Consider the following 21,323-nt stretch of genomic DNA (forward strand, 5'->3'; position numbering starts at 1 on the left):
GCTGGACACGGGGCTCAAACTCATGAGCTGTGAGATCATGACCTGAACCGGAGCCGGATGCTTAACCGACTGAGCCACCCAGGTGCCCCTGGACATGGTGAATATCAGTAGAACAAAAAGGAGGACTATGATCAATGGTATTCAACAAGGTTTTGAAAGTTCTCATTAATGCAATAAAAAAGTTACATAAAATTTGAGAAGAGGAGGCGAAATATTTTTTATAGATTACATGGTTTCTTTGGGAAAACCCAAGGGAATCAGTTGAGACTAGTTTGGAATATTTTTGGCTATACACAAATTGGGATATACAAAATATAGGGGTATACAAATTGTAGCTTTTCTATACATCTACCAAAACTAGTTAGAAAATACAAAAGACAGGGGTGCCTGGGTGGCTCAGTCAGTTAAGCGTCTGACTTTGGCTCAGGTCATGATCTCACAGTTCATGGGCTCGAGCCCTGAGTTGGGCTCTGTGCCGACAGCTCAGAGCCTGGAGCCTGCTCTGGATTCTGTCTCCCTTTCTCCCTGCCCCTCCCCCACTCACACTCTTTCTGTCTCTCAAAAATAAATAAACATTAAAAAAATATATAGAAGACAAAAAGATCTTTTCCGTATTACATCAAAAATACAAAATATCCAGGAAATAAATTTAACAAGGTATGTTTAGAGCTCAGAAGAAGAAAAGGATAATGTTCTAACAGAGGGAAAAAAGGCTCAAATATAGAGATATGCCATTTTCATGGACAAAAGACAATATAGGACAGTTGTCCTATACTTCCTTTACAAATGAATCTATCCATTTAAAGCAAATTCAGAAAAAATCCAACAAAATTTTAAAAATTTAGCAGAGTACAATTTGGAAAACAAAACACAGTGATAGACAATTTTTGAAAAGAAAACCATGTTATAATATCACAATATCATAATATTGTAACAATGTCCTGATGTGGGCATATAGGCATGAGAGTAGATAGAGGGAGTAACAGAACAGAGTAGAAAATCTAGAAGTAGACTCAAATTTATTAGATGTTAATACTCTCTATGTTAAAGGTGACATCTCAGATTTAGGAAAGGATGGATTTATTTGCCAATTGAGTGAGACAACTTTCTAGTTATTTTAGAAAAAAATAAATTAGATTCTTACCTCATACTACATATCCAAATAAATTCCAGATGGAATCAAGATTTAACTATAAGCACTAGAAAAAAACATACATATATATATATATATATATATATATTTTTTTTTTTTTTTTCCTAAGTCTAAGTATGATACAAAAGACACTAGGGACATCGTTAAACAAAAGACCGATGTATTTTACCGTACAAAATTTAAAAGTTTGATGGCAAAAAAATTGCTAACAGGTTAGAAATCACGAAAATTCTGTGAAGAAATATTTGCAATATATATATAATGGACAAAGGGTTAAAATTCTTGGGCTAGAAATAGCTCTTAAAAATCATAAAAGAAATCCTAATAAATAGGCAAATAATAAGAACAGGCACTTAATCAAAGAAGAAATCCAAATGGCCCATAAATCCATGAAAAGATATACAATATCACCAGCACTCAAAGGAATACAAATTAAAACAAAAAGAAACCTTTTTATTTGTTTTTTTATTTTTAAAGGTGTTACTTTTAAGTAATCTCTATACCCAACACGGGGTCAAAGTCACAACCCCGAGATCAAGAGTCACATGCCATACCAACCGAGCCAGCCAGGGGCCCCAGAAAGAAGCCCTTTAAAAAACAACTCTTTAAAACAGCAAGGAGGGGCGCCTGGGTGGCTCAGTCGGTTGAGCGTCTGACTTTGACTCAGGTCATGATCTCATGGTCTGTGGGTTCGTGCCCCATATCAGGCTCTGTGCTGACAGCCCAGAGCTTGGAGCCTGCTTCTGATCCTGTGTCTCCCTCTCTCTCTGCCTCTCCCCCATTCTCACTTTGTCTCACTCTGTCTCTCAAAAATAAATAAATGTAAAAAAAATTTAAAAAAAATAAAAATAAAAATAAAACAGCAAGGATATCAAATAATGGTGATTTGATGTCCCAATGAGGAGAAATAGGCATTATTACCTACCTACCCTGATTGTCGGTCAGCGTAAAGTGGTGCAACATTTTTGGGGAACATTTCAGCAATATGTGGCAAAAATATTGAAATCATCGTATCTTTCGACTCAACAATACAATGCCTAGGAATTCAGTCATTAAAAATGACCATGGGGGCACCTGGCTGGCTCAGTTGGAAGAACATGTAACTTTTGATCCTGGAGTTGTGAGTTTGAGCCCCACGTTGGGTGTAGACATTCTTTAAAAATCTTTAGTGGTGCCTGGCTGGCTCAATGGGCGGAGCATGTGACTCTTGATCTCAGGGTCATGAGTTCGACCCCCCATTGGGCATGGAGCCTTCTCAAAACAAAATAAAATTGAAAATAAAAACATATTTTTTTTTTTTAGTTTATTTATTTATTTTGAGGGGAGGAGGGACAGAGAGAGGGAAAGAGAGTCCCAAGCAGGCTCCAGGCTCAGCTCAGAGCCTGATGCAGGGCTTGATCTTATGACCATGAGGTCATGACCTGACCCAGTTATCAAGAGTCGAACACTTAACCAACTGAGTCACTCAGGTGCCCTGAAAATAAAAAAATCTTTTTTTTTTTCATGTTTGTTTATTTTTGAGAGAGAGAGAGAGACAGAAAGACAGAGAGACAGAGCCCAAGCAGGGAAAGGGCAGAGAGAGAGGGAGACACAGAATCCGAAACAGGTTCCAGGCTCCGAGCTGTCAGCACAGAGCCCGACACGGGGCTCAAACTCACGAACCGCAAGATCATGACCTGAGCCGAAATCGGGAGTCAGACACTTAACGGGCTGAGCCACCCAGGCGCCCCACCCCCAACCAGTCATTCTTCAAACCAGAGTTTATGTGGTGTCCCCAGCCACCCTAACTTGCCCTCCACATTGTCAACCACTCCTTTCTCTCTAACGGGTACAGCTTTTTAATATTGCATTTAACACTATAATTGAATGTTATTTTTCCACAAGCGCCTGTTTGCCATGTGAAGGGAGGATTTATGCCCTAATATCCCAGGACCTAGCCTAATCCCCGGGGGGAGTAAACCTATGAGTTGTCTTTGAAAATCTGACGAATCTGGGGAGACCCCGGTCTCCAACAAGATGGTCCTGAAATCAAAGAACTAGAACATGACCGTAATTTACCTAATGGAAACTAAAGCAAATATTGTATGTACTCTTTTTGAAGAATGATTATGACTGGTATTTCTGGCTTCTAAAACAGTGCCTGGAACAAAGTATTTTGATAACAACCAGTGGTCTGTAATTCGATTCCGGCACTGACCACCCAGAGTTAGTGCAGACCCCACTATTTAAAGGGCACGGTCCACAGCAAGACGGCTCCTAATTCAGACCAACTGGCTACAGATCTAGGGGCGCTCATGCTCTCCCTCAGGTGCGATCGTTTTCTACAACTCGCAGAACTCAGGAAAGCACTGTACTTATGACTGCAATTTTATTATACAGGGTACAAATCAGGACCAGCTAAATGACGAGACACAGAGGGTGAGACCTGGAAGGGTCCCACATGCATAGCTTCAGTGTTCTCTTTCCACGGATTAGGGAGTGTCACCCTCCCGGCACATGGGTGTGGTCACCAACCAGGAAGCTCCAATGGATTTTCTTTGGGGTCTCATTAAACAGGCTGGGTGGAATAAATCATTGGTCATCGAACTGAACCCAATCTGTAGCCTCTCTTCCCTCCCTTGGAGGTCAGGCTGGCTCAAAATCCTGACCCTCTAATGGCAGGATTGGCCTTTCTGGTGAAAGCTGGTGACAGCTCCCATCCTGGAGCTCTCAAGGGGCCCTCCAAGAGTCACCTCATTAGGATAAACTTAGGTGTGCTCCAGGAAGCTTATGAATAACTAAGACACTTCTATCGCTTGGGAAATTCCAAGGGGTTTAGAAGATCCACGCCAGGAACCTGGCATGAATTCTTTATTATACAACACACAGTAGACGCTCAATAAATATTTGCTAAGCGGAAAGATACACTAAACATACCTGAAATTGGCAGGGGAGAGAAAGGCAGTTAGGCTCTTAGACTCTGCCACCTGACAAGTGTACGCACCTATTACGAAGACGGACACATTAGGCTACAAAAAAACCCAATACCGTTAAACATTCCAATCTTATGACAAACTCCCCCTGTTCTGGTTTCTATTACCAAGCGCCCTGATGATAATTTGACTTCTCATGTGACTTGTTTATAGAAAGACAATGCTAGCCAGGCTGACATGAGAGTGCGTGTCTGCCCGAGTTGATTTGTCCTTGGAAATTAATAAAGTGGCATCCTGGCTTACACGGATCAGTCTCTTTGAGTTCTGTGTGCCCTGCACCATTCGTGTGGTTTCTGAGTCAGATGCCGCCCCAGACCCAACCCTGGACTCTGGCAAGTTCTTCCAGGCTGGTGCCACCCCAGCAGCCTCTAGGAGCCCGTGGGAGCCAGCCAGCCAGGTCTCTCTGCCTCTACATTTCAGGGTGTGGGGCTTCAGGGCATTCACAACATTCCTGCAACAGAAGAGTTTCGGGAACACCCCAAATTGGATCTGGGAGACTTGAATATAATCTCACGCAAGCAGGTATGTCTGAGATGTGGTTGTAACTGAGAAAGCTTAAGCCTAATTAATTTTATTCCACTTGACTTAAAGAAAGAACACGTGAAAGAAGGGGGATCTGAGGACACCTGTAAACTGGACCTCGAGAACACAAATTTCACGGTGTTTATCCGGTCCTGGCCAGAGGCTGGAGACTTTGACGCTGGTATACACAGGCCTTGCAGTAACTGGAGAGAGTTGCTCTTTTGGAGGAAATAGAGAACTCACCCCTCTAAAACCCGAATGAGGAAGATTAGCCCACCATGAGCTGCATTTCAGTGTTGTGCTCAACAAGAAAACTTGTGGTTAATAATTAGATCTCTGAATCCTCTTTACTGTATCCTCTCCATTGCAAATTAGTAAATGACATTCTGGTTTATACATCTTCTTTTTATGAGTTTGGTTAATAGGAGTCAGTCCTACACATCTGATGCATTGACATAAGTGAGTTTCAAGCTGAGGAAAGTTGAGGATCGGACGGCAGAAGATAGTGATCCCCTCCAACATATTGTCAGCCTGTGACTGGCCGGCCAGCTCCTCTCTAGATGAACGTATTTACCTCACTGTCTCCCTCAAACCACAATACGCGGAATTCAGGAAACTGTTCCACAGTATCCCTTTAAAAAAAAAAAAAGTTTATTTTTGGTGATCTCTACACCCAACATGGGGCTCAAACTCACACCTGGAAATCAAGATTTGCGTGCTCTGCTGACTGAGCCAGCCAGGTGTCCCTGCTCTACGGTATCCTTGAATCACATTCTCTTTGGACGCCTCCCGTGGCTCCGTGGTCCCACAACCCTTCAAAGCAGTCTGCTTTCTAGGAGATCTTGGTTGGGATCCTGAGGATCTTTTGATCCTCAAGGATCTTGAGGGTATCTTTTCTTAAATTAGAATGAAGCCTGTCACCTTACAACTTTTACCTACTGGTCCTTTCACAAAAAAAATCACAGATGTTTTTGTGCCCCTCGGCTGCTCAGCCTCAGTTCCTGTGAAGGCACTTGGTGGTGGAATCAAGCCTTCTCACTCCCCTGTTGTTCTCCCAGCCTCCCAGGGTCTTTCTGGAAAACGTGATCCCCCCCTGAATCTGGTCAGCCCGCGAGCACTATTATTTTTGAGACATGAGATACGGGTGCAGCAAAAGTTTGTTATTTCTTTTAGCGGCTACATCTCACTGCTGGCTCGTACGCTCCAGTTGAAATGCATTCATCTCCGTGCATTTCCCCTTCCTTTTGGATTTGAAGCCGTTGGAATGAGATACACAGTGGCAAGGTTGTAGGCTTCCCTTTGGGGAAGGTCCCCCTTTGGGGAGCGCCCCCTTTGGTGAATGCTATTTCTGTTCAGTCTGAGGAAGAGGGTCCTTAGCTCAGGACTGATATGTGGAGCTGTTCTGAGAATTCAGACCTAAGCTGTGAATGAGTATATTTTTCTTAGAGAGAGAAAGAGAGAGAGAGACCGACCTACCTTTCTCGGGGAGAGGAGCCATCGTTAGAGACCTGGGAAGGTGTTTTCCTCATTTTTATCTCCTAGCACCTGGTTGGGTAAAAGGCACTCAGCATGGGCTTGATGAATCTAGCCAAGGAGATACCAATGTCAATTGAGAGAGAAGGAAAAAAAAAAAAAAAGAGAGAGAGAGAGAGAGAGAGAGAGAGAGAAAGAAAAAAAGAAAGGAAGGAAGGAAGCAAAGGAAAGGAGAAGAAAAGCTATTTTGCTTAAGGCTGTTTTTCCTTCTGGTTCTAGAATATAAAAATGGCATATATAGTAAAATAGTTTAAGCAAACCTAGGTTTGGTTCCTCTTAGAATCCCTGACACATTCCCGGATGAATTCTTCCCTGTCATCTTGAATCCCTTCCACAAGCCCAAGTTGTCTTCAGCACTAATTTGCCTATTTGTTGACTTAATCTGGCAAAAACTTCCTATCACTCATTCTCCCCCCACCCTGTCCCTTAGCCCCTCAACACCCTTATTCCCTCCACTTGCCACCCCACCCTCTCCCCACCCCCCACCCCAGTCCGCAAACCCACACGGGTTTCAGGTTTAGGATTTGATGTTGTCACTGCCCACGGACATTCGCAGGGACAACTTTGAGAGGCCATGTGCTCGTCCCCCGTTAGGAAGTGGGAGAAATCCCTGCAGCTCGGTTTTGTTCCAATGGTCTGTTCAGTGAGTGATTCCCGTTTCCCCAAAGGCTGCCCCTCATTAGCATGAACGGGGGTGGGGGTGTGGAGAAGGGGTGGGGGGAGAGAAAGAGCAAAAGCCCAGGCTCAGTTTTAGAGCCTGGGAACCGTGTCTACGAAAATGACAGCTAGAGCTTTCTGGCTCCTCTGTTTGATCGTTGGATCATCTCCCGAAGCCCCAGTGGCGGAGAGAAAAGGTAAGATCGGTGAAATGCTGAGTCCTGGGAGAGGAGCAGGGGTGGGGTGGGGGGTGGGGGGGACTGGGGAGAGGGCGCGCTGAAGGGCGGGACGAGAAAGGGGTCAGAGTTTGCAGGAGAGGGGACTCCCGGTCCGCGTTCGTGTTCGAAAGGAGCAAAATGTGTCCCCAGGATTTTGTGTGTCCTGGCAGCCTTTTCGGAAAGAAGCCAGTTCAGCTACTGAAATGATCTCGAGCGAGCCGGGCAGGCTGGAGAAAACTTTGCATGTTAAGTAGTTGCTCCATCGCAGAGGAGGGAAAGTGTCAAAAGGGGTCGCGGCGTGCCTTTCGGGCGCCGTGCGGGCCGGGCTCGCAGGACGCGGCGGGCGGCGGGCGCCCCGAGGAGCGCGGGGTCCGCCCTGCGCCCGGGCCCGGGTCCAGCGGGCGATCCGAGACGCTGGGTGCGCCCGCCGGGGCTGAGGGCGACGGGGAGCCCAAATCGGGCATATCTCCCCTCTCACTGCAGCCCCAACGAATGGCCCAGGGATACCTGAGTCTTTAAAACACACACACACACACACACACACACACACACACACACACACACACACACAAGTTCATGCATGAGATGAAAAATAAGTTACTGAGGGTATGAAACAGGGGTTCTCTGCAGGGAGAGGTTTTTGTTTTGCTCTTATTTGGATGTTCTCTTCGATTCACTATCTCTGGGAAAAATAGCTTCCGCACCTCACGGGGGCAATTTACTTTGGGTTATTTTTCCACATGGAAATTGAATGACTTCAGTGGCATTTAACCCAAATATCAGACAATCTTTCCCATGACAACAGATGGTGATATCAATGGGGAAGCAGTTGAGAGGTCAACAGTTGACAGTCAGGAATTGGATATCTACCAGAACTTTATTCAGCTGTGTATGGCACAGCGTTGACCATAATGAGTCAGAATCAACCTCTCTGCAAAACATGAACTGTAACCAGCTATTACTGCTGGGTGAAAGCTGATTTTAAAGGAGATTGTCAATTGGGCAAGATAAATCACTTTAAATGAGGTGTTGCGAGAGCTGCGAACCGGCAGACCAAGCTCTTCAATGCAAGAGGAGAGAAATGCCAAAAAACAGCCGTTGAAACAACTGAAAAAGAAAAATAAAGACCGGTTCCTGTGCCTCCTTTGGAGGGGCACTGGGACCCAGGCAAACGGGGAGGTGATATTGTGTAACTGGGCATGGAAGGTTGCCCAGCTCCCAGGCTGGCTGAAGTTTGCTCACTAACCTGTCTGCAGAGCTGGGGGAAATCATTAATAATTCTAAAAATTTGTTCTCATGCCATAATCATTTAAGATATTTTTTTGTTTGTTGGTTTTCCTCCACCAAGGGCAGGGCGGGGAGGTGGGGGGGGGGGAATGTAAGTGATGTGTGTGTGCTTTTATACTTAACCAGGGACCTCTGCCTCCCAGCCATGCTTTAAAAATCTTTCGTAGCTGTGGTTTACTAGTATGTGGTGTCCAAGAAGCCAGATAAAAATCCACTCACAGAGACCAAGATGACAGTGTAAACACGGATGGGAAAACCAAATAGTTCTGTTGTCAGGGGCGCTCAATTAGGAGAACCTGTAATATGAGACCTTTCCCCCTGGGGTTTGCTCTTGGTACTTTCTCAACAAACTGTACATAGCAAAAAGGCGGATGTTTACATATATATATATATATATATATATATATATATATATATATATATATATATATATATATGAAACGGCAAAAAGAGTTTGTTAACCACAGCCGTCAGTTGTGTTTAGTCCTTAGAACAGATAGGTTGGTGCAATTTTGAAAGCTATAGATTTGAAAAGGTTCCCTAACAAAATGCAATGTTCCCATGTGGTGAGAACTTCTTCCTTGGTTGGCCTCGGTCTCAGAGGGCAAGACCCTCACCTCGGTCTTCCTGCGGGGCCTAGGAAACCCGTGCTCCGCTCGGACCTGAAGCTGGGGAGGCTTCCCTCCCCTCATCACAGGGGCGCCTTCGTCTCCCCCTCGCGTTCCCTGTCCTTCACTTCCAGGGCTCCCGGCCTCCCCATCGCTCCTCTCGCAGGTGCCTGCTAAGTTTCTACGATCCCCCATCTCCCCCCCCCCCCCCAGGGCCCTTTCTCCCCCACCCCCGCCCCCGCCATCGGCCTCGCCTCCCCTCCGCAGCCTCGTCGGCTCAGCCCGCCTTCCCACCTCCCTCAACCTCCCCGGCCTCCCCACTCGGCCTCCCCAACCCTTCCCGCTGGGTCTCCCTCCCCTCTCGGCCCCTCCTCCCCTCCCGTCCCCACTCGGCCTCTCCTCCCCTTCCCACAGAGTCTCCTCTCCCCTTCCGGCCTCTCCTCCCCTGACGGCCTCCCCGGCCTCTCCTCTTTTTCCCCTACAGCCTCGCCGCCCCACAACAGGAAGCCCGACCCCGGCGGCGGCCCGAGCGCGGAGGAGACGCCGGGGCCCCGGGCGCAGCCGGTTCCCGAGGCCCCGCGGCGGCCGCGCGCAGCCGAGGCCGCTCCCCGCGCTTGGTCCGACCCGCGACGCCGGAAGCCCCCGCCGCCCGCCGAGAACCGGGCCGGCTTCCGGGAGGCCGCGCGCGCGCCCGCCGGCCCGCCGAGCCCGCGCCTCGCGCAGGCCGAGAACCGCGCCTCGCCGCGCCGCGTGCCCGCGCTGGAAGACTCCCCGCGGCGCGCGCGCTCCCGGGCCCTGCGCTTCCCGGCCGCGCGGCCGCCCGCGCGCGCCGCCGAGGATCCCGCCGGCCCCGCCCACCCCAACCGGCCGCGCGCCGCCGCGCCGCCCCCGGGGCCGGGGCCCGCGCCCGCGCCCGCGCCGCCGCCGCCGCCGCGCCTCAGCCTGCCGCGGAGGGACGCGGGACCCGGCACCGAGCCCTGCGAGCGCGCTTGCAGGACGGACCTGGACGAGCGCGAGTCCTACTGCGCGAGCGAATTCGGTGAGCCCCGCCCCGCAGCTCCTCCCGGGTCCGGGCTGCAGAGCCCTGGCCGCGAGGCGAGCCTCTCCGAACCCAGAGTGCCGGGCTGTGCTCGCGGACTCCCCTAAGGGCAGACCCTGGAGAAACCCACCCACTCGATCCTGCAGTCCTCAGACCCGTGTGGACTATTTCGTGGTGTGTGCAAAACTCACTGGGGAAAGAGAGGAAATGCGTTTCTCCAAACTCTTTGTTTTTTGAAAGCAGCAGTGAACGGAATCGTGCATGACGTGGACGTGCTCGGCACAGGGATCCGGCTGGTGACTCTTCTGGTGGACCGGGACGGGCTGTACAAGATGAACCGCCTGTACATCACTCCGGACGGGTTTTTCTTCCGAGTCCACATTTTAGCCCTAGACTCCTCCAACTGCAATAAGCCATGTCCAGAATTTAAACCTGGTATTGAAACTGATCTGACCACTTTCTATACGGACTTTGTCACCATTGTAGCTTGGGTGCCACAGCCTCGTCTGTCGGTCACCCCAGTACCGGTGGGTGGGGGAGAGTACTCGAAAATGAATAGTTTGCAGACGACAGGTATATATTTCGGTCACTCCGATTTCAGCTCCACCAGCCTCCCCCGTGCTTCAGGTTTAAAGGTGGGAACGGCGTGTTTTGGCACAAAGCGGGCACTCAGATTTTTTTGTTGACAAATGGAGTGATGAAACAGCGTTGCCAGAGGGATGCCTAAGAGGCTTTTCGGAAAAGTTTAGAAAAGTCTTTTTTTGGAGGATGGGGGGTAGGAAATACCCACTCTCACATCTTCCTAGAGGTGTGCTCTGGAAAATCCTCCTGATTGTGATTAAGACCTTTGTTTTGTCGTGTTGGCAGGTTACAGGCTGATTATCTGGTTATCTTCTAAAAGGTCACCAGACTGTTTCCACCTGTTGTTTGAGGGTGAAATGTCTGAGAATCAACATATGCAGCAAGATAATAGATTCAAGCTTAGGCTTTTTTTTTTTTTTTTTTTTAAAGGATTTTATTTTGGGGGCCCCCCGGGTGGCTCAGTCCCTTGAGTGTCTGATTTGATTTTGGTTTAGGTCCTGATCCCAGGGTCCTGGGATTGAGCCCTGCTTCCAGCTCTGCGCTGAGCATGCAGCCTGCTTGAGATATCCCCCCCCGCCCCCCCCGGCTCACGGGTGCTCTTCTCTCACTAAAATAAAAATAATCATGAAAAAAGATTTTAGAGTAATGTCTATGCCCAACATGGGGTTTGAACCCACAACCCCAAAGATCAGGAGTTGCACGCTCCACCGAATGAGCCAGCCAGGTGCCCCAAGCTTAGGCATTTCTTGACAGTCTCAACATTTTCTGTTCCTTGGCTTTTAAAAGACACTGTGAATTTACATTTTGGTTACTTTTTTTTTTAGGCAGCAGGTATATTGTGATGGGTCACATCTACCATAAGAGACGGCAGCTCCCTACAGCTCTCCTTCAGGTCCTGAGAGGACGGCTCAGGCCAGGAGATGGCCTGCTCAGGAGCAGCAGCAGCTATGTGAAGAGATTTAACCGAAAAAGGGATGGGCAAGTTCAAGGTGCAATTCACACCCAGTGTGTTTGAAATGTACTACTGTCCTTGCACTTCTGGATCATAAGAGACTTGGCTGTCAGCAACGAGACAGGCAAGGTCTGTCTTCGTGTAATGGGGTCTTCCTGTGGAGTGGGGCACACAGCTCCTTCGGGAAGTGATCGCGTAGTTCCAGCTCGAATCCTGAAATTGCCACTTTCTTATTTACAAAATGCTTCTTCCGTGGTATGCTTCTGAGCTGCCTGGCAAAGTTATTCAACTCTAGGGGCACTTACTCACACGGCTCAGATAACTGACCTGTCCAGTTAACAGATCACTGCTTCATGGTGTTTATTTTTAATTATTTTAATTTAAATACATTCTTCAGTAGAAATAGTTCACAAAAAAACATTTCCTTGATTTTAAATATACAACTTTGAATAGGTTATATCGCGTATCAAACCAAATTTCATACTAAAACCATCACATTTTAAATTCTGTACATAACAGTAAGTGCACTAGTCAGAAGACATATATGAAATGTCATTTAGATCAAACACTAGGGTCAGAGCTCAAGACAAGTATTAAAGTTTTACACTTAAAAAGTACTAACGGGCTTAATTCAAGCAGAATATTATTCAAACAAGTGTTCCTGATGTACCAAAATGTAAGAAATAGTTTGTTTTCATGCCTCCCTGCTCCTAAAACATATGTTGTGTGCCAAACTGGCAACACAATGTCTATCCCAATGCTAGACATGTTCTGGGCGTATCTGATGTCATTTTTCTGTTAAGACCAAGTATCATGTTTGTGTTTGTCAAGTAGTAAATCTTGCCTTGAAATCAGATCTTGGATGCACCTGTTTTGTTTGTTTGGTTTTTTTTTTTTTTTTTTAGCCTCACTGAGCTCTAAAGTTTTAGGAAAAAGCCCTTCTCGAACTTACTCCAAAAACCCTGGAACCAATAGTCAATGACAGCTTGCAAATAAGTGAATTTTAAACACTTGCCGGTTGGTTTGCAAAAGGTCGAATCACTAGCTGTATTTAATATCGATTTTATACTGGAGTCCACAAAGACATTAACAAGTTTTTTTCAGAAGACCAAGCTGCACATCAGTTAATTTGAAACCTGTGGATAGAGACACGGATAATCCATGGTTGAAGCCATGGTTGCATGAGGGAAGAGAAACAGGAACTGAGCTGAAGGGAAAAAAAACCAGCCTATGTGGTCCTAAAGGAGATGCGCTCCGGGAGCTCAAGATGTGTCTTTAGACAGTCTTGATGGCACATGGAAGCACTGTATACATGAAGGATGTTGAGGCCAGGACGATAGAGCATCCACAAGGAAGTTAGCAGCAGTAGCGTTAAGATGTAACATCTGATTGTGTGGGAGATACTATTACCTGGTGTGTCCCAAACGGGGGGGGGGGGGGGGGGGGGGGGGTGCTGAGGGATAAAATAACATTGGAGAGGTTCTGACTATTCTGTGGTAAAGCGTTATTCAGGGATTTTTTAGAGAATTTTCCAAAAGTGAGTCTTGCTAAAACTTACTAAAAATCATGGTAGAATTGCTTCTTGGGAACGGATCAATTGCATTGTAACACCGGCTATCAGCCAGTAGAGTAAGCAGCAATTGAAGAGCTTCTGGCTGTTTTTTTTGTTTTTGTTTTGTTTTTTTTTAAGAATAAAGATTAACAGACATAAGTTGCGCCAGTCACAAAAACCAAAGCTGAATTTTTCAGCGTGAAAAAGCTAACTGGTAATCTCGACCAACGCGGTGGGGAAAATTGCAAAACGGCCAAACGGATAAATTATCGGCTGGATGGTTGGAAGTTAGAGTAGTTACAAGGGTTCTTCTATAAATAGCTTTGGCCTAAAAGGGAGGGGAACACATCACTTTGACAGAAGCCTGAGGGTTAGGGTTAGGGTTTGACTAGACTGATAGTTTCTGAGGAGTTTTGGAAACACACAAAACGGCAGAACTGTGTGATCTCTGTGACGCGTGGTCATACGGTTAGTGCGTACGTCCCGGCAAACACAAGCAGGCCAGCTTTTTAGGAGCTGCCCAGGGTTATGGCCGTCGTTCAAGACCAGGTTGCAACGAGAGAGACAAGTGAGGCTCCAGTGAGAGCAGTGGTGGGCGGGTGGGGGGGGGGTGCGCACAGGAGGTGGTAAGACGGAGAATCCCAAGTTGGGCAAAAAAGGTTAAGAAGAATTTCATTGGCCACAATCTGTAATTTTATGGAAAAATTTAAGTAGCAAATTCATTGTAGTTCCTAATCCTTTTGTCCTGATAGATTTTCCTTAGCACGTGTGTTTGTGCGCCAAAGACTAAAAGGCTATGTGCGCTGGCAGTAGTCTCTCAATAGAACACTCCATCGCCTTCGAGAGGAACTCGGTACCATCCCTCCTTTGAATTAAGCTGTTAGAACTCAAGAAAAAAAAAAAAGTACTTGTCTTGCTTTCAGGTCTATAAAAAAATATATGCTTTTGGGTACTGACTTTTAAGTTTTTAAAAGACATCATTTGGCACTGTTTGTTTAAATTCCTTCAATCGTTCTTAAGGTGGATCAAACAGCATATATGCAGACACCTAAAAACTGGCCCACCAATTGCAATTACAATCCCCGTTTCAAGTCTGGGACTTTATTATTCAAAAAAATAGAGCTTTTCTTTAGTTGAATTTGGTCCAAATTGGATCAAATGGGGTGTGATCTTCTAAGAAACGTCTTTCTCAGTAGTTTATCCAGAAGTATCGCTCAGAATACTTCGTATTATTAAAAATACTTCTCAGCTGGCTCTTCCCCTCCAAACACTTAATAAGACACTGCTTTGCCCATGAGGTGGCGCCATTCTCACATTCAGGACTAAACTGGACGCCTCCCGGGAACGCCCTCAATCACGGAAAGAGCAGGGGCCGCCACTACCGCGCGCAGCTGTGTCTAGCTCAGCCCGTCCACGCACACTTAAAAGGTCACCACGAGGCTGGCTCCTTTAATATCAGAAACACACAAAGATGAATACAAAGAGGGAAAGAACATCGATTTACAGATTCTGGGAAGGTAGATTATAAACAACAGCAAAATCTCAGGGTCTCTAACACTCCAGGCCATTCAAAATATAAAAAGGCATTGTTTTACTTTAGAAAATAGCTCTGAAAGTTCACAAAAAATTTTTCTTAACCTATTGCAGGGCATTAGCTAAAATACAAATCCTGCAGAATCTGGATGGGAGAAAAAAGCTTTACCGATATTATGAAAATACTATTATGAAATGTTTTCAAGGACTGTGAACTTGGCAGATGAGACCCCCAAGCACCAATACTTTTGGCCAAGGACACCTACTAGATGCAAATTCGATATATCTACAAGACGAAGTAGAAAAACCCTAACCACGTATCACAAATGTGCATTCTACTACTCGGACTATTGAAAGGAAAACAGCTATAATACGTGTATCTTATGGAATAGGAGGAGCCTGTCAGAGAATACTCGTAGAAAAGCAGCTTGTGAAATCCATTATATAAGAATGTATGTTTTTCAAAAATGCCTTTTGAAAGACTGAAGCTCTGTTAAGTTGATAAAACTATAAAATGCCTATTTATATGGTGGCAGAAATTGCCAAAGGCTTTGTTATTAAATGCACACACGAAACTAACAACTTCCTGGTCTGAGGATCCCCATAAAATTTACCTTTTTTTGGTACAATTTGGCAATGCCAATGGCTACAGAAAATATACCAACCAACCAACCAACCAACCAACCACTGTTTCATTAGAAACTGCACCAAATCCAATGTCAAAAACATTACTTTATTTTTCTAGGATGAAACGTCCTATTACGTACAAAAAGAATTGCTGTTTAGAATTTGCCACAATCTGTTAAAAACATAGCAATCTATTGCCTACAGGTAGGAAAGTTCTTGCCGCAACAAGTTTTAAATGATTAAGCCCATATATATCTATATCTATCTATATATATATATATGAATAAATAGTACAGAAATACTGTGACGTGATGAGATGCAGAATAATTTTATAATTCATTAAACTGTAGGACTCTTGCATCAGCACAGTGCATACAACAGGTAACATTTTCTTGAAAAGTAAAAGGACAAAATAACCTGTATTTGACTACTTCCGTGTTAGTATTTTAAGCAAAAACTGTTTCCACGTTTTCATATTGAGCAGTTAGTCTCCTTAAGTTTGTAAGCAGAGCTTTAAGTGACGTCCGTATGTACAAAAAGGAATGGGCTTCTTGGGATAAAATGAACCCAGAACACCTGCACACCTGAGTCTGTAATAAGGAAGAACTGGGAACTGGAGCCACCTCTTTCTTTTAAGAAACTAAGGTCTGGGAAAGGCTTTGCATAGCAGGGTGATATTAAACAGAAGGAAACTTTAAAAACATGATTAGACAAATTCCAGAAACTGGTAGGACAAAGCTAATGCGCATTAGTGCAAAGTCTAGTAAAATTTTTGCAAAGCTCCACAAACCACCTACGGCAGATGTTACAGAAGCGATTATTACAACACAGTAACACAACGTGGAAGGGTAGAACCCCGAAAGGAAAAATCTGCAAAGTCTACCTTCCTCTGTTGTTTCCATCTTTTCCCATACTTGCTCACACTACTTTTTGTGAGGAAAAAAACAAACGAAAAACCCCCCAAACCCAGACAACTCAACCGATAAACAACAAATACAAAATGGATCATGTCCTCTAAAAAACGCCCTTCATAAAACAGAAGTAGCTGTCCGTAACTGCTGATTCGCCTGGTATGATATAACGTACACATGAGGGCAATGTGTATTCTGCCACATCACCTCTTTCATTAGTATGATCAATTGATACAACAGGATCAGCACCCCTGAAGATTTTTCTTGGATGTAGTGACAGTGGGCTGGGAATTCTAAAACGAAGGGCCACTATCACCCTGGAGAAACTCAGGTACAATGAAGTTCGTCGGCCTTTTGTTTACCTTGCGGCCCTCCCTTTCCCCTCAAAGGCTTACAGAGAATCATTAGCGCACATTCAAAGACACCATCTGTGGGAGAAAAATGATCTCCATTTATTTTGTTTCATATACATCCATAGTTGAATTTTAATACAAAAAGAAAAAAAATTAGAATCTGACAAATGTTTACAAACAAGATACCTTCAAATAGATTTTACTCAGTTTAGCCTGGTGCAGAGTAAATGACAAATTGTACTGTTATATTCAAGGCAACAGAGTCTGTAGTCCAGGACCACTTAGCCCAACCTTTATGCAAGCTTAATTTTTATCTACCATGAACAATAAACTCATTGTTGATTCCCAGTTGTGTGTGTGTGTGTGTGTGTGTGTGTGTGTCTGTGTCTGTGTGCACATGTGTACATAGCAGCTCCTTTCATAGAAAGAAAAGACATCTAGAGGTCGTCTTGTACTTTTACCTACAGGAATCATGATAAGATACAGAATGGATTACATGTAACCGGGGCTGGATTTTATAAGAAAAAATAATTAGCTGACAAATGAGGGCAGCAATAAAAAAGCGTCTTTTTTGCAACAATAAATAAATACAGTCAAAAGTTTTCTGTGAGACTAAACCAGCTTCTTCACTGAAGAGCAGACGTGGCATTTCCATGGAGTTACACTTGACCCCATATTATCTTTTTTTCTTGCTTTCTTTTTTCTTTTTTTTTTCTCAATAAACAAAGTTTTCCCGCTTCTGCCACAATAGTAAAACCATTTGATCTTGACAAGATAATGGTGTCGTTGACTTTGCTTTTCCCTTGTCCGTTGGACAAAATTGGCCAAGAATATAATTGGACTGTTATGACCAATAAAAACGAAGTTTAGGTCAAGTCTTGTCAGGATAACCTGACTAAAAACATCTGGCTCCTTAATTTAAAATAGTTCAGACAACCAGATTCTTGCTGTGTTTTATGTTAGGTTAACACGCTGAACTTTAAGAAGCTGTAGACTGCAGTTTGTTGTTATGAGACCTACAGAATACAGAAAAAAGGGAACAATTAAGCACCCTTCATTTTTGAAAACAATGATGCTTTATGTGGATGCCAAGGTCAGTCTGTCTGGGGGAAGAAGCAGCCATGTTCTTTCATTTACCCTTGGCAAGCAAATATATGAGAACAAGTAAGAAACTGTTAACCTACAATAGAAATTTTCACTGTACACTGAAACATGATAGTTCACTGGAAAAAGCCATTATTAAAATATATATATATATATATTCATCTAATAAAGATTATACATTTTTAGCCAATGGGACAGATAGAAACATTTACAGAGGCATTACCATTGTGGTAAAGGTGTGCGTGTGCGCGTGTGTGTGTGTCTGTGTGTGTGTGTGTGTGTGTGTGTGTGTGTGTGTGTGTGTGTACGTACATGCTTATTTACATTGATTCGGGGAATATGAAGAAAAAATTATATTAAAAAAAAAAAAGAAATAGCAGTATTAAAATCACATTTTTCTATTGAAGTCCAGAAAGTCTCCTCTCTAGTTTCACAGTTTTATTCACAACTTTCGTTAGTAAAAACCACACTCCTGCACAGCCGCCAGGACTAAGTCAGAGTGCAGTCTACTGCAGCAGTGTGGATAAATACAGCATTCCAGGAGTTTACAATTCTTAAGTACATTGTTCAACATGGCCGCTAGAATAAACCATTTACTACTGTACATATATTTTTAACATTAAAACATTAAATTAACTAGTATGAACTTTGTGGGGGGGCAATTTTGAATTAGGTAATCACGTGGAACAATAAAAGAAAGAGTGACCCCAACATCCAGTTCTGATTCCAGTTAAAAATTCAGACTAAAGATATCAGAATCTGTAAGAAAAGAAAGAACATGGATGGTATAAATGATGAATTGTAACAAAGCACAGTAATGAAAATAATGTGCGAACAATGCTAGAGATCATAAATTAAAAATGGGGAAAATATGGCAATGGAAATACTGGAAACCCATAAATCAATCCCATTTCAATGAATGGCTACATGTAGGTTTCATTCTTAAATGCCTTAAATCTGGAAAGCAACAAAAAAATTCCTTAAAATCTCCTCCCATTTCATCTTATAGAATTGAGCAAACTTGTCGATTTGCTCCCACGTTCCTTAATGAAGATTATGTGAACTCAAATAAAATAAAAAGCTGCAAAAAATAAACGGGTGACAAGCTCTCGTAAGTGGCCCCTGTACTGTGCGGACCCAGCCCCTGGACCCCCTCCTTTCCCCAATTTCTTTGTTTCGCCACAAGCCCGCAGATGCTTTCTCCTCCTTCATCGGCAGCTGCTACCATTCCCCCTCTGGGTTCTGCCTGCAAGCCTGGCATGGCAGCAGGGTGGGATTCAAATCCCCCAGTTTCCACCTCACAGTTACTAGCAAAGGCTAAAGCCTTTCCAATTAAAAAAGGGCAACTATAGAAATTTAACTGGAGGGATAACTGCAAGAGGTGCAAATAAAAAAGCAGGGAGAGACTGAAACTAAGTTGTGGTCCTCTTATCCCAATATTTACTCAACCTGAAGCCAAGCCTCCCTAGGATCAATTACTTTGAACTGCAGTTCGTCGGCAGGTAGATTTCTCATGCTGCTATTTCTCGTTTAAGCAACTTCATATTGCTTAAATCCTGCTACGGCAAATGATAACTAAGCTCACATAACCATTTTCCCACCTCTCTTCTTGAATCCAACTTTTACTTCCAATTTTAAATTAAATCTAAATGTGCTTTGTCTACAGGTTGATTCTAAAAGCTGAACATCAACGCACTGTTTACATTATTGTAACTATGTAAATATTTTTCTCCTTGTGCCACCTACTCCTTTGCTAAGAGGGCATTCTTAGCATTCCTACACGACTTTATGGTTTTCATGGGATCTTGAATTGCCTTCCATTTTTTCCCTCTTGCATTCTTAAACTAGTAATTATCTAATGTATGAACCATTTCTCCCGCCAGACACCTTCCTCTTGAGAATGCTCCATTCTCCTGCTCCAGTTTGGACTCCCTGCTGCATTAGCCTGCTGTACCAACGTCGTCATGAGTTAGAGTGATTCATATTATTTTCCTGAACCGCTTGTTTCTTGGATCCAAGATCTTTTGTTTTCTTGAGTTATTTTGCTAGTGCACGTCGTAAAATAACTTGCAAAGAAAGGATTCACGGGAAGGAGTCCCTTTATGAGTCCTTCCGTGACTGAAAGTGGATTTGTTCTGCCCCTGCACTTGATTGTTTGGCTGGACACAGAATCGTAGGTTGAAAATCATTTTTCCTCAAACTTTTAGACGTATTCCTCCAAAGTCTTCCGGCGTTCCATGTTGTCAGAGAAAAGTCTGATACCCGTCTAATTCTTGTTGCTTTATAGGTTGTCTGTTTTATCTTCTTTAGAAACGCTGAGAAAAACTTCTTTTATCCTTGGCATCTGGAAATTTTACAATGATGGATATGTGGGATGGGCTTTTTCCCATTTGTCCAGCTGGCTTATATGTTTACCAACTGTCCTTATCATTCCATACCCCTCCCACCCCACAAGAATGAAGCCCCAGAGGGATTCAATATCTGACGCACAGCAGGGTCTCAATAACCATTTGATGAATGAATGAATCTGTTCTGCTTGAACTTGAAGTCTCGTGCCTCTCATCAGCTCAGGGAATTTTTCTTGTATTAGTCTTTTGATAATTTATTTTCCTCAGTCTTCTCTCTTCTTCTTTTCTGGAATTTCCATTAAGTGAGTACTGGAAATGCTACAATGCATTTTCTTCCTTTCACATTTTTCATCGACTTGTCTTTTTGTGCTTTACATTGAAAAAGTCCTTGATTTTAACTTTCACTGTTTACAGTAAGTTTAGTTTCTTTTCCAGCCACTCCTTCTAACTGTTCTTTATTCCTAATATCCTTTTCGCCATTTTGTAGATTCAAGATCCTTTTTTTTTTTTTTTTTTAAAGTAAACTCTACTTGCAACGTGGGGCTGGAACTCATGACTCCAAGATCATGATCTACCAACTGAGCCAGCCAGGTGTCCCTAGATTCACTATCTCATAAAATTTCTCTTGGGACATGATTAGAGGCTTGGTTTTTTGTTTGTTTTTTTTAAGTTCTCTTTTATCTGTTCTGCTACACCCTGACCTTTCTCTTTTACGCTGCAAGCTTTCCTTACATATCTGGTCATCCCTGGCTATCTGTTCACACTGAAAGAGAGGAAGTTGAAGGACCAGAAAGGTGCCTGCGGAGCCCTATGTACCTGTGTAAGGCTGACTGGCAAGTGTTGCCTTCGATCAGGGTTTCTTAATTCCAACACTGCTGACATTTGGGGGCTGGATAATTCTTTGTTGGGGGCGGGGGCGGTCTGGTGCACGAGGACGTTTAGTCGCATCTCGTCAGCATTACTTCCCACCTCCGAGAGACCGACAAAAATGCCCCCAGGCATCGCTGAACATCCCGTGGGAAGTGTGGGGGTGGGCAAATTATCCCAGTCGAGGGCCACAGCTCCAGAGCGACGGGGCCGTGGACCCGACCAAACCTCAGGTCGGGGGACTTTACTCCGAGTCCAATTCTCTTCTGCCTCGTCCAGTTCTCTGCAGAAAGCTCACTCCATTTCTCCAGGGAAGAAACTCGTGTTCTTCCAGTGCTTCGGGCTGCCCGCACAGGGCTGTCTGGACACAGGTTACAAAGGGTGACTGGCCCGTATACAGATCTTTAACTCCTCTCTTGCCTTTTATTGTATTTTGGAGTCTTCGTGTTGGAGGCTTGCGGCAGGTGTACTGGGCAGCAAGCGGTCACCTCTGCTGAAGAGCCGG

The 21,323-nt window shown here is 44.5% G+C and overlaps 2 protein-coding genes across 14 annotated transcripts in view; one reads left to right on the forward strand and one right to left on the reverse strand.

Annotated features, from left to right (window-relative positions):
• Positions 1–6,748: 6,748 nt before the first annotated feature.
• Positions 6,749–12,379, forward strand: CE1H17orf58 (chromosome E1 C17orf58 homolog). The gene is made up of 4 exons (XM_042915777.1): positions 6,749–7,034; positions 9,435–9,989; positions 10,233–10,424; positions 11,396–12,379. Exons 1-4 carry the CDS (start codon positions 6,959–6,961, stop codon positions 11,584–11,586), a joined length of 1,014 nt encoding a protein of 337 aa, XP_042771711.1. The 5' UTR covers positions 6,749–6,958; the 3' UTR covers positions 11,587–12,379.
• Positions 12,380–12,972: 593 nt separating this feature from the next.
• BPTF (bromodomain PHD finger transcription factor) overlaps positions 12,973–21,323 on the reverse strand; it is a 148,046-nt gene continuing 139,695 nt past the window's right edge. For 12 of the 13 annotated variants that reach the window (XM_042915788.1, XM_042915785.1, XM_042915784.1 and 9 more), the window contains one exon: positions 12,973–17,515. In XM_042915788.1, the coding sequence (XP_042771722.1) occupies positions 17,479–17,515 (37 nt within the window). In that variant the 3' untranslated portion in view covers positions 12,973–17,478. Of the gene's footprint in view, positions 18,363–21,323 lie in introns of all 13 variants that reach the window. The other variant, XM_042915781.1, reaches the window with a different exon arrangement.

This window comes from Panthera leo, chromosome E1, assembly GCF_018350215.1.
Source record: "Panthera leo isolate Ple1 chromosome E1, P.leo_Ple1_pat1.1, whole genome shotgun sequence".
Classification (NCBI taxonomy): Eukaryota; Metazoa; Chordata; class Mammalia; order Carnivora; family Felidae; genus Panthera; species Panthera leo.